At 45.7% G+C, this 12,784-nt stretch overlaps 1 protein-coding gene across 1 annotated transcript in view; it reads left to right on the top strand.

Annotated features, from left to right (window-relative positions):
• The window catches only part of Esr2 (estrogen receptor 2), a 34,103-nt gene extending 30,286 nt beyond the window's left edge, over window positions 1–3,817 (top strand). Inside the window, exons 8-9 of the mRNA XM_042682516.1 lie at window positions 555–735; window positions 3,631–3,817. Coding sequence (XP_042538450.1) covers window positions 555–735; window positions 3,631–3,817 — 368 coding nt within the window. The remainder of the gene's footprint in view (window positions 1–554; window positions 736–3,630) is intronic.
• Window positions 3,818–12,784: the final 8,967 nt, after the last annotated feature.

The raw sequence follows: 12,784 nt of genomic DNA, 5'->3' as shown, positions 1-12,784 counted from the left end.
GACTAGGTGAATCTGCAGCTGTAGCGCGGTGGGCATACCGAGAGGTTGTTCCAGAGCCCTGCGTTCTGGCAGGCTTTCCTTGAAGCTCGGTGATGGGGCTGGTGAGGAGAGAGAGCCCACTGGGCAAGTAAAGCCAGGTCCTTACAAGTCTCACCACACACTGCATTCTGATGGCTCATACCTGTAACCCTAACTGCTTAGGAGGCTGAGATCCAATGATCATGGTTCAAAGTCAGCCAAGACAGGAAAGCCTCCTATAAGCCTCCTATCTCCAGTTAACTAGCGAAAAACCAGAAGTGAATCTGTTGCTCAAGTGGTAGAGTATCAGCCTTGAGTGAAAATTAACTAAGGGACAATGCCAGGGCCCTGAGTTCAAGCTCTAGTACTGGCACCAAAATACCAACAACCAATAAAAGATCTCACCACACAGGTACAAGTCACTGGGCCAGGTCAACGTGGCCTCCTTTCAGGAGCATGTGCACTTGTTGAATGTCTGAATGAGCGCATGACCCCCGCTTCCTTTCCTCAGAGCCACGGCTTCCTTCTCTGTCCAGGTATGTACCCGTTATCTGCAGCCTCCCAGGAGACGGAGAGCAGTCGGAAGCTGACTCACCTTCTGAATGCGGTGACTGATGCCCTGGTCTGGGTCATCGCCAAGAGCGGCATCTCCTCCCAGCAACAGTCCGTCCGCCTGGCCAACCTGCTGATGCTCCTCTCCCATGTCAGGCACATCAGGTAGGTGAGGTACAGCTCTACAGAGCTCTACAGAGCTGTGCCATCTGCGTGGGCCAGTGCATGCGCTCTGAGCCTTGGGAATAGCGTTATGTAGGCTTGTCATCTTTAAAGGAAAAGGAACCCCTAGAAGGAAATGGCATGTCCTCACCACACACACACACACACACACACACACACACACACACACACACACACACGTAACCAAAGCTCAGCGTATAACAGGTAGTGAATGAATGTCACGTGGCACCTTGTAGTTTCACATGTCATCCTGGGGGGTGGGGGGCTTATTTGCTTTTTGGTTACTAAGGCTTCATGCTGGTTTATGGAGTCCTAAAAGGGACAGTTTCTCCCCCTAAAATGGACTACTACCCTCTTCATACCAAGTAGGGCTGAGGTCTTAAATAATTTTTTGTAAAGAGGCTAAGTCTGATTCTCTACACCACCCTCCCCCTCCCATCTTTCCCCTCCTCTTTAGTGTCAGTCCTGGGTCTTGAACTCAGGGACTGGGTGCTATCCCTTAGCTTTATCACTCAAGGCTAGCACTCTACCACTTGAGCCATGGCTCCACTTCTGTTGTTGTTGTTGGTTCATTGTTGCTAAGAGTCTGATGAACTCTCCTGTCTGGCTGGCTTCAACTCATGATCTTTAGATCTCAGCCTCCTGAGTAGCTAAGATGAAAGGCATTTGAGCCATTAGCACACTGTTGTCTTTCTCTTTGATGACATCAGGATACTGAGGATGGGAAACAAGGGACCTTCCCAAAAGATTTGGAAAGCAGGACTGTGGGTGGCATGCATGGCAGGGTAGGACATGGTACTGTGTGAGCTGATGGTGGGGGGGTGGTGTGGTGATGGCTCCTGGTTCCGTGATGCCACTGTGTGATGCCACCAGGAAGGTAGCTCTGCCCTGAGTCTGGAAGAGGAGAGATAAGGATGGAAGGTATACTTACCTGAGGAGGAAGGACTAGGAGCTGTGGGATCCTCAAGAGTTCAAGATGGGCTGGGCACTGGGGGCTCAATCCTGTAATCCTAGCTACTCAGGAGGCTGAGATCTGAGGATCGCAGTTCAAAGCCAGCCCAGGTTAGAAAGTTGGTGAGACTCTTATCTTTAATTAACCACCTGAAACTGGAAGTAAAACTTTGGCTCAAAGTGGTAGAGCACTAGCCTTGAGTGAAAAGCTCAAGGACAGCACCACCCAGGTTCTGAGTTCAAGCCTCACGACTAACCAAAAAAAAAAAAAAAAGCTCAACAACATGGAGAAAAAGTTAAAAAAGACCTCTGTCCCTTTTTCTCATTAATGATCACTCAGCTCATAGCTCTGTGCAGGACAGATATGGTTGAGTCATAGTATTTGTACATTTCATCTTTTGCTAGTACTGGGCTTGAACTCAGAGCCTGGGCACTGTCCCTGAGCTTCTTTTGTTGAAAGCTACCATTTGAGCCATAGTGCTACTTCTGGCCTTTTCTGTTTATGTGGTATTTAGGAATCAAACCCAGGGCTTCATGAATGCTGGGCAAACACTCTAACGCTAAGCCACATTCCCAGACCTGCATTTCACATGTTTGAATTTACCTATTTACTAAAATCTATTAGTAACCTGAGATTAGTACCATTGGTGCTTTCGAGGCCATGCTAAAGTGGCTTTTTTTTTTTTTTTTGGTCAGTTGTGGGACCTGAACTATGGGCCTGGGCACTGTCCCTCAGCTCTTCAGCTCAAGGCTAGCCCTCTACCACTTGAGCCACAGCACCACTTATGGCTTTTTCTGCTTATGTGGTGCTGAGGAATCGAACTCAGGACCTCATGCATGCAAGGCAAGCACTCTACCACTGAGCCACCTTCCCTGTCCCAGTGGCAAATTTTTTGAGTGGCTCAATATGCATGATTCCAGCTGAGGTGGAACAAATTGATGTTCTAAACCTTCCCGCTCAGCTCTCCCCTTGATTGAAGCACTAGCTTTACTCAAGCTGTTGAGAGCCATGGTCTTCTATTTTTGTGCTGTGTGTAGGTGGTTTCATTGTGTGACACAGCTTCCTAGCACAGTGCTGAGCACTTCGCACTGTTTCTAGGCACAAGAAAGTTGTGAGGTGCTTTTCGGGAGAAATGTGTATCTTAGATGAATTTTGTTCAGGTATGAGTTATAGCACTGTGAGTTCAATGAATGCATCGACAACCTATAAATAAGTTGTCTTTTGTAAGTATGTGTATGTGAGAGAGTGAGTGAGCCAGTGTGTGTGTGTGTGTGTGTATGTGTGTGTGTGTCTTTGTGTTTATGTATATTCTTGTTCTAGGCCTTGAGCTCAGCGCTTGAAACTGTATGTAAACTTTGTTGCTCAAAGTCAGTGCTCTACTGCTTGAGCCACAACTCCACTTGTGGCTTTTTGGTGGATTCATTTATGATAAAGAGTCTTGTGGCCTTGTCTGCCTAGGCTGGCTTTGAACCAAGATCCTCCTCTCTCAGCCTCCTGAGTTAGGATTACAAGCATAAGCTACTGACACGCAGCTAAGGTGTCTTTATACAAACACACACACAAGAATCTTATGCATTGATCAGCTGAGGAAAAGGTGACTAGACTAGACACTTGAGGAACCTGTGTATTTCCTCTAGGAACCACGATAAAGTGTTTGTTAATTCATTGTTTGCAGTGGTTTGTATAGACTGAAGATTGGGCTACGTGCTAGGTGCTGTGCATTATGGGTGGGTGGTGGGACATAGTGGTCAACAGGCTAGCAGCTTTGCCTCTGAACATAGACTAGTGAGGGAGCTGGCTGGCTGAAGTGGGGATGTACAAGGCTGTGGGGAAGGGGGGGAGGCCAGGCTCTGGAGAGGCTGGGGAAGATCTTGGTGTTCTGGGGACCCGCAGAGAAGGAATCTCAGTACTTTTTGTCCCCATAGTAACAAGGGCATGGAACATCTGCTCAGCATGAAGTGCAAAAACGTGGTTCCAGTGTATGATTTGCTGCTGGAGATGCTGAATGCCCACACGCTTCGCGGGTACAAGTCCTCTGTCTCAGGCTCCGAAGGCAGCTCAGCAGAGGACGGTAAGAGCCAAGAGAGCTCCCAGAACCCACAGACTCCATAATGCCCAGCCCTGAGGTGAATGAGCCCATAGAGGAGGCCAAGGTGGACATGCACACACCAGCAGGTCACAAGCCTGGGCTCTATGACCTCTCTCTCTGTTGTCCCTCCTTTGGTTATGGCGACCCGGTCATGCACTATCCTGCCCCCACCCCCATACATCCTAGGAGTCAAAGGTGGATGAGCCACAGTTTCCCTGGTACCAGGGGCACATTTGAATGCAGAGTTCCACTTGGGTCACCTTAGGATTTGATGCGATCCCTTTCTTACTTTCTAGCTCCCTTCCACCTCATTGAAGGTTTAGGATTGAATGGTGGAAATCTGACAACTAGACAGGGTGGAGACATGACACATTTATCAGAAGCCGTCTAGCCTTTCGATGTATGTTCTCTTCTGGACCATTTGATTGTAGGACTGAACCCCCCAGTGACAATCACTCATAGTTTCCCAGTTCTGTGAGGATGGATGTCATGATACTGTGTTGTTCTGTTAAAGACCAGAGGGCCAGGGGCCAGGCTGGGATAAGAGCCAAGAGCTTCCTGCCAGATCTTGATTCCTAGATCTTGCTAATTATTTGGTGTGTGTCTATGTGGGATCATTTTCATGGGGGGTTGTGGGAGATTTCAGTGGCTTCTGCAATTGGGTTTCTTTGAAATTCCATTGGCTCAGGGGTCCAGGGTGTGCTGCAGGAAGGCTCTGCTTGCAGGCATGGGGTTTTCTCCTGTGGGCATGGGTTAGGGTCTGTGCTCCCCTGGGGCATTGTGAATGCAGATTTTTGTCTTGCACAGCAGATGTAGCAGCCCCCAGCTGCATCTGCCACCCAGAGAGACAGGGACAGTCCGCACTGTGGAGATGCATGGTGTGCTAGCCTGTGGAAAGAAACTACACACAGTCCAGCATGTCAGCTTCAGGTCCATGATGCCAACTGCTGGGCAGACACTTGAACAAGAAGACATGGTTTATGAATGCCTTTAAAGAGGAATACTTGATACCTAGGCATAATTATTTCTAGCAAAACAAATACCCTGTGGCTCTCTTCAAGTATTTTCTTGTCTGAACATTTATATGGTGAGCTGGGTGACATTGAAACGTATAAACTATTCTTTTTCCAAGTGGAACATAGATAGGAATGAAAATAAAGTACTTCAAAAATAAAAATTTAGGAGTTTTAATTCCCATTTCTTGCTTGAGGAGCGGGAAATATTTCTTTTCTTCATTTTTCCCTACTTTAACTTGCTATACTAAAGAAAATTCTTATGTTCTCTCTCTTCTTTTTTTTCCTTCTTTCCTTCCTTCCCTCCTTCCTTCCTTCCTTCGTTTTCTTTTGAGATAAGGTCTCACTATGTAATCCAGGTTGGCCTTGAACTCTTGATGCTGCTGCTCAGACTCCTAAGTGCTGGGATTATAGATGTGTGCCACCTTGCCTGGCTCATTATATCCATTATTATTATTATTTTAACCAATTGTCCTGACAGCTTCTTGGGGCTTTTTGTTTCACTGTGTTTGGATTGAGCCTGACTTTGGGTCATTGTTTCTTGGCTCAAGTTTCAACTGTGTGCACTAAGGACACATGTGATTCTAACCTGAGGGCATGTAGGTGCAGACTGTGTTTTTATGCTTATATCTAGGGTAAGCAGGTGGTTGAAGTATGACCTATACTCTAAAAGTATTTGGAGCTGGGTGCTGGTGGCTCATGCCTGTAATCTTAGCTACTTAGGAGGCTGAGATCTGAGGATCGTGGTACAAAGCCAGCCTGGTCAGGAAAGTCCATGAGACTCTTGTCTCCAATAAACTACCAGAAAACCAGAAATGGTGCCTTCTGAGTAGCTAGAATTACAGCCATGAGTGACCAGTGTCTGGCTATTTGTTGTTTTCATCCTAGAGCTTTCCGCTCTTTCAGATGAGATGCCTGCTCATCATCTCCAAACATGTATGGCTAACACTTTTTTTAAAAAAAATTATGGCATCAGGCTGCCTATTCTATGTGTTGGAAAAAAAAATCTCTTCTTAAAGGCCACTTATTTCTCTTTAACCATAGTGGTTTTCTGTATATGCTTTCTTTTTGGGGCTATCCATCCTGCAGGCCGTTCGTGATCCATTAGGATAAGCTGGGAGCACTCCCGCTGCCAATGGTGCATCTCAGTGGTCAGGAGTGAGCGAGGATTAGTGGGACCTGATAATTGGAAACAGGAACTGGGTTACTGAATAAAAACAGAAAACAAGGGCATTTGTTGTGTTATGAAACAGTGACCACCAATTCTGTCTTAGACTGGCCTGGCCAGATTCCTTCCCTCTATTTTAATTGGAAAGTGATTATTAAATGAAGATAAATTTATATGTTTGATGAGTAAGATTTGGGTTCATCTCCAAATCATGTGACTAAGGTGGGACCATAGAGACAAAATTTTTGTTGGTCATGGGTCTTGAACTCTGGGCCTGAGCACTGTCCCTCAGCTTTTCAGCTCAAGGCTAGCATGCTACCACTTGTGCATAGTGCCACTTCCAGTTTTCTGGTGGTTTATGGGAGATAAGAGTTTCATGGCCTAGCCAGGTGCCGGTGGCTCACGTCTGTAATCCTAGATACTCAGGAGGCTGAGATCTGAGGATCATGCTTCAAAGCCAGCCGAGGCAGGAAAAGTCTGTGAGGTTCTTATCTCCAATAAACCACTAGAAAACTGGAAGTAGTGCTGTGGCCCAAGTGGTAGAGCTCTAGCCTTGAGCTGAAGAGCTGAGGGACAGCTCCCAGGCTCTGAGTTCAAGTCCCGTGACCAACTGCCCCCCCCCCCCCCCAAAAAAAAAAGAGTTTCATGGCCTTTCCTGCCTGGGCTGGCTTTGAACTGTGGTCCTCAGATCTCAGCCTCCTGAGTAACTAGGATTACAGGTGTAAGCCACTGGCGCCCGGCTCCAGAGACAAATTTTAATAGTTGCCATGAAATACCCTCAAAACAGAGTTCATCTGTATTCCTAGGTGTGAACTTACCATCTCCAATGAGAACAATGCAGGAGAGCCACCCTGAGATTTTTCCATGAGTTTTGTTCTATTCTAGCCTCCCTCTGTTCTCACTGGCTGCATGTCCTTAGGCCTGTCCCATAATAGGGCTGACCACAAAGAATTTAACCTGATTTTTCTTGAAAAATGGAGGTAGGAACCTAGGACATTGCTGTTATCCAAATAATAAAATCCAGGGGAGTTTTAACCATGTAGAAAACAAGGCCCAGCAGCCAGAGCTTTGCAGGGAGGCAGCGTTCATAATGCAGCTGGTAGGCCTGTTATTTTGGAATTCAGGAAAAAAAGAAGAGTAACCAATTATTGGTAGAGTCAATCAATCAATGAATGCTAAGTGGAAGGAATTCTCAAATTTTCTAGCATGGGAAAATAGGGTTTGGTTCATATTTACATCTGTTAAGGGGCTTGCATATGCCAGTGGAAACATGAAATTGCAGATAAACAACCGTTTCTAGCTCTAATGAGAAACAAAGTACTTTTGTTTAATAAAGACTTCTATACATTTCTTTAAGCTGCTAAAAATCTTCAAGGAAAAAAAGCCACAACAAAAGTTTAATAAAATAATAAAAGCATGCCAATTAGTACTTAAAGATAATATTGGTGGGGGCTGGGAAGGTGGCTCAGTGGTAGAGTGCTTGCCTCAACATGCATGAGGCCCTGGGTTCGATTCCTCAGCACCACATAAGCAGAAAAAGTCAGAAGTGGAGCTGTGGCTCAAGTGGTAGAGTGCTAGCCTTGAGCTGAAGAGCTGAGGGACAGCGCCCAGGCCCAGAGTACAGGCCCCACAACTGACCAAAAAAAAAAAAAAAAAAAGATAATATTGGTGGAACACTGCCAGTTAGTGCCTCTCACACACATTTAATCCTTGTAATATGACTGTTATCTGAACTTGCTGGCTGTGGAAGCTGGGAAGAGTCTAAACAAACTTGCTCAAGGTCATATAGGACAACTGATAAAGCTGAGCAACGGCCAGTCCAACTTGTGTTGAAAATGATTGGGTGACTGAACTAGTTGAAAAAAAAAAACCACTAGGGCCAAGGGGCAGCTTCAGTGTAGAGTTCTGGCCTTGTATGTGTGAGGCCCTTGGCGTGGCTCCCGAGTGTTCTGCCTCTGAGCTACAGCCCCAGTCCAAGCAGCAGAATCCATTTATCAAATACAACCTGACATGCATAGCTCCTGCGGCTTAAGTGAGACCCCCTCAACTCCTAAACCCGGAGCTCCCTCCTAGACACAACAGCTTGCAAACCTCTCACCCAGAAGTTCAGTTCTATCTTTCGTACACAGGCAAATGGAAACCCAGTAGGGCAAACTGACCTGCTCCAGGTCATAACAGTATTATTTATGGCCAAGGCTGGAATGCAGTTCAGATCTTCTGCTTGTCTGGCTAGCACTGCCCCCACTGCCGGACCCTGCTTCATGAGCTGAATCTCACTATGACAGGGCTAGTCGTAGCAGTCTTGACTGCCTTCCTCTGGACCTTTAGATCCTGCCTTCTTAGCTTAGATGGGTTTGCACAAACCTTGACGGGACAGCAGAAAAATAAGGTGGAATGTGTTATTCCTGTGTCCCTATCCTGGGCTCATTAACTAGTGGGTACTGCCATCTCGTCAGTGTTTTCGCCATACCTTGCAGATGTATGCATGCTAAATCCCATGTCTCCCAGGCATTGCTGCTTTCCTGTGGAGTTTGGTACTGCATAGTATGAAGACAGGCTATTTATTATTTATAGCTCCCCAACTCTGCTGGAATTTTGGCTTTAGTGGAAGTTTTAAGCTACACATTGTCCCTGTGGTACATCATCTTTCTAGCATCTTTTTTCTTTGTTGTTTTAGAGTTGTTTTTTGTTTGTTATTCTAAGGATCCTATTCACTTGTAAAGCCATTATTGGATAGTGGCTTGCTTTCATGGGTATGGCAGGTTTGCGAGCTCAGAGAGGCTGCTGGTTGGCCGTGCCGTCAGTGCGGCTGCATTTACTTCTCTGTTTTGGGTCTCTAAGTGCCACGTGCATTGGTCCTATAACTTCATTATGCAATGGTCTTGTATATGTTCAAACCTGTTGATTGGAGATGATGTATTTTTTTCAGATGGATGCTTTGTCACATTAGACTAATATGCTGGTTATCACTCATGGGCTTTAAAATGCAGGCCTTTTGAAGAAATCGGTGTTTGATATTGTGTGAAAGAAAACTTCAAGACTTGCTTTTTATTCCTCTAGGTGGTACTTTTTCCTTACTGTGTCCCTACTATCTATGGAACTACTGAGAGATATTTAATGTGACATAAATAAAGATGTTTTTCATAAACTTGGCTTAAAATGTATTTCTTGGGAGCTGAATGTACAGTTATAAAATGTCTATATTCTGTTGTGAATTCTATTGTTTTGAATTTATAGAACTTGGAAATCATTTTAAAAACAAACATGGACAGCTCAGTAGCTCATGTCTGTAACTCTAGCTACTCAAGAGGTTGATATCTGAGGATCAGTTTAAAGCTACCTGGACAGGAAAGTGTGTGAGACTCATCTGTAATTAACCACCGAAATCCCCTAAGTAGAGCTGTGGGTCAAGTGGTAGAGCACTAGCCTTGAGCATAAAAGCTCAGGGACAGCTCTGAATTCAAGCCCCAGAACTGGGATGCATGTGTGTGTGCACACACATGCACACGCACACAAAAGCAACATGGACAATCTTTGTTGGATTAATGCACATAAGCACAAATGCTTCTATACCATTTTATGTTAACCTTCCAGTCGCTGACAGCTTCTGAAATAGGAACAACTCAATCTTCATTCATCTAACCTCTTGTGGTAACTTATGACTGCAGGCACTGTATGAATAGGTGGAATGTAAAAGTCACAAAATGCATAGAGCCTATCATTTGTTTGCATAGATCTTCAGTAATTACTCCTTCTGAGTCAATTAGTATTAACCCTTCAGAGATGGGAAGAAGAGCAACTCATTAATACTGAACTTATTTTCATGCTAATAGTCATTTGAAAACTTCCCTGGTCCGGGCGCTGGTGGCTCACGCCTGTAATCCTAGCTGCTCAGGAGGCTGAAATCTGAGGATTGAGGTTCAAAGCCAGCCCAGGCAGGAATGTCCATGAGACTTTTTTTTTTTTCCGGTCATGGGGCTTGAACTCTGGGCCTGGGCACTGTCCCTAAGCTCTTCAGCTCCAGGTTAGTGCTCTACCACTTGAGCCACAGTGCCATTTCCGGTTTTCTGATGGTTTACTGGAGGTAAGAGTCTCATGGATGTTTTCTGCCTGGGCTGGCTTTGAACCGTGATCCTCAGATCTCAGCCTCCTGAGTAGCTAGGATTATAGGTGTGAGCCACTGGCGCCTGGCCGTGAGACTCTTCAACCACCAGAAAACTGGAAGTGGCCCTGAGGCACAAGTGGTAGAGTGCTAGCCTTGAGCTAAAGAGCTTAGGGACAGTGCCCAGGCCCACAGTTCAAACAGACAAACAAAACAAAGCTTCCCTGGCAACTGCGGAAGATGCAAACATATGTGACAACATAAAACACAGGTTTCTCATATAAGTGTTTGTTCCTACAGTAGATCTATGCATGGTCTTCACAACTACATGGTCACAAGGAGAAAGCAGTGGAGGCAAAAATGGTCAGTTCAGTGCTGCACTGCAGATGGTGGATTCACTTTCCCCACAATGACTCCCAGTTTTTTGCTAAACATACGCCTACCACCTTTCCACAAATCTCCAGTTTTAACTTGATTTGGGGTACCAACTGCTTTTGTAGCTGAGGTAGACTGTCACCTCAGTAAGGGCAGGGAAACACTCAGAAGATTGCATAATGATTTGAGCCCAACCTAAACAGGCTGGGACTGATAGCTTCTCTGAATCAACTGAGCTATAGAATATGTGTTAACTGGAGGTAAGGGTCTTATGGCTTTTGTACTTGGGCTGGCTTTGAACTGTGATCCTCAGATCTCAGCCTCTTGAGTAGCTAGGATTACAGGTGTGAGCCACCAGGTCCCAGAAATAGACTATTTTAATGAGCTAAAACACTTTGATCAAAGACACTGTCAGGCCAGGCACTGGTAGCTCACATCTGTAATCCTAGCTACTCAGGAGGCTGAGATCTGAGGATCATGCTTCAAAGCCAGCCCAGGCAGGAAAAGCAGTGAAACTCTTATCTCCAATTAACCACCAGAAAACTGGAAGTAGTGCTGTGGCTCAAGTGGTAGAGTGCTAGCCTTGAGCTGAAGAGCTCAGGGACAGCACCCAGGCTGAGTTCAAGACCAAGGACTCACACACACAAAAAAGGTACTATCAATAAATCTATTTTACTTTGTATGTCAATTCAACTATCAAATCTCTCTCTCTTTTTTTTTTTTTTTGCCAGTTGTGGGGCCTGAACTCTGGGCCTGGGCACTGTCCCTCAGCTCTTCAGCTCAAGGCTAGCGCTCTACCACTTGAGCTACAGCGCCACTTCCGGCTTTTTCTGCTGTGGTGCTGAGGAATTGAACCCAGGGCCTCATGCATGCAAGGCAAGCGCTTTAGCACTAAGCCACCTTCCCAGCCCTCAAATCTCTTTAAAAACTGAATGAAAGACAGATTCTTCCAGATGGCCTTCTTTGCAAGTTAGTGGTTAACTTCCTAGGCCTTGTGGATGCCTGACTTAGGAGACCCCTGACATTGAACTATCCTTGTGGGCTTCACTGGCTCCCCTGAGGTGTGTGCCTTGTTGAGAAGGGATGTGGAGACTGAGGCTGGGGTACAGGAGTGGAGCTGGTGACTTCCATCAAGGAAGCAGAGAGGCTAAGATCTGTTTAGGTGGAAAGTAGACCTAGTGGTACAATCGCATGGCGGGCAGGTGGGCTTGCCTGTAACATCTACCACAGATGGAGCATCTCTCATTCAAAAATCCTAAATGCAGCTGGGTGCTGGGGACTCATGCCTGTGATTTTAGATTCTCAGGAGCCTGAGATGTGAGGATCTTGGTTTGAAGCCAGCCCAGGCAGAAAAGTCCCCTGAGATACTTTAGTTAACCACTCAAAAACCGGAAGTGGAGGGATGGCTCAAAGTCGTGGAGGGCTAATCTTGAGCAAAGAGCTCAGGAACAGCACCCAGGCCCGGAGTGCAAGCCCATGACTGACAAACAAATCCTAAATGCTCCAAAATCCAAAACTTTTAGAATGCCAAGCTGATACCCAAACTGGGAATTTTATACCGTGAAATTTGTTACATGCATACAATTACTAAAAATGTGTTAGCCCGGCGTTGGTGGCTCATGCCTGTAATCCTAGCTACTCAGGAGGCTGCGATCTGAGAATTGTGGTTCAAAGCCAGCCCAGGCAGGAAAGTACATGAGACTCATCTCCAATTAACCACCAGAAAACTGGAAGTGGCACTGAAGCTCAAGTGGTAGAGCACTTGCCTTGAGTGGAAGAGCTGAGGGCTAGCACCCAGGCCCAGAGTTCAAGCCCACGACTGGGGGGAAAAAAAAGCTATATTAAAGTACTTCTAGCCTATGTGGGACTGAGGTATACATGAAAGAAACATAAATGAATTCCTTATTTCCCAGTTATTTCAGTATATGTATATATAAATATTCCCAAAGTCACACAGCTCCAACCTAAAACTTTCCTAGCCCTGAACACTTTGAATAAAGGGCTACTTAACCTGTAATTCACTCCCCAACGTAGTGAAAATAGAAAAGCTGGGTGAAATGGTCCTTGCTATATCCTCCTTCCTTGTAGTGCTGCCTAAGCCTTTCCCTACAGAGCCTGAGGTGACCAAGGGTCATTACACAGAAGGGTCCTCTCTCCAGACAGGGATGTTTCTAAGGCCTCATAAATAATCTTGCACAAATTTAGCTAAGTAGAATGTAAAACTTGGAATAAAACTTTCCCATAAACTATTTTAGAAATAATTTCTGTCCTAGGAGAAAATAATTAGGGCGCTGACCTGCTTGATAAACATAATCCAACACAACAGTCTGGC

The sequence above is a fragment of the Dipodomys spectabilis genome, unplaced genomic scaffold (assembly GCF_019054845.1).
Source record: "Dipodomys spectabilis isolate Male_0828 unplaced genomic scaffold, ASM1905484v1 ptg000073l, whole genome shotgun sequence".
In the NCBI taxonomy this organism is placed as follows: Eukaryota; Metazoa; Chordata; class Mammalia; order Rodentia; family Heteromyidae; genus Dipodomys; species Dipodomys spectabilis.
This window is presented reverse-complemented; position numbering and strand designations above follow the sequence as displayed.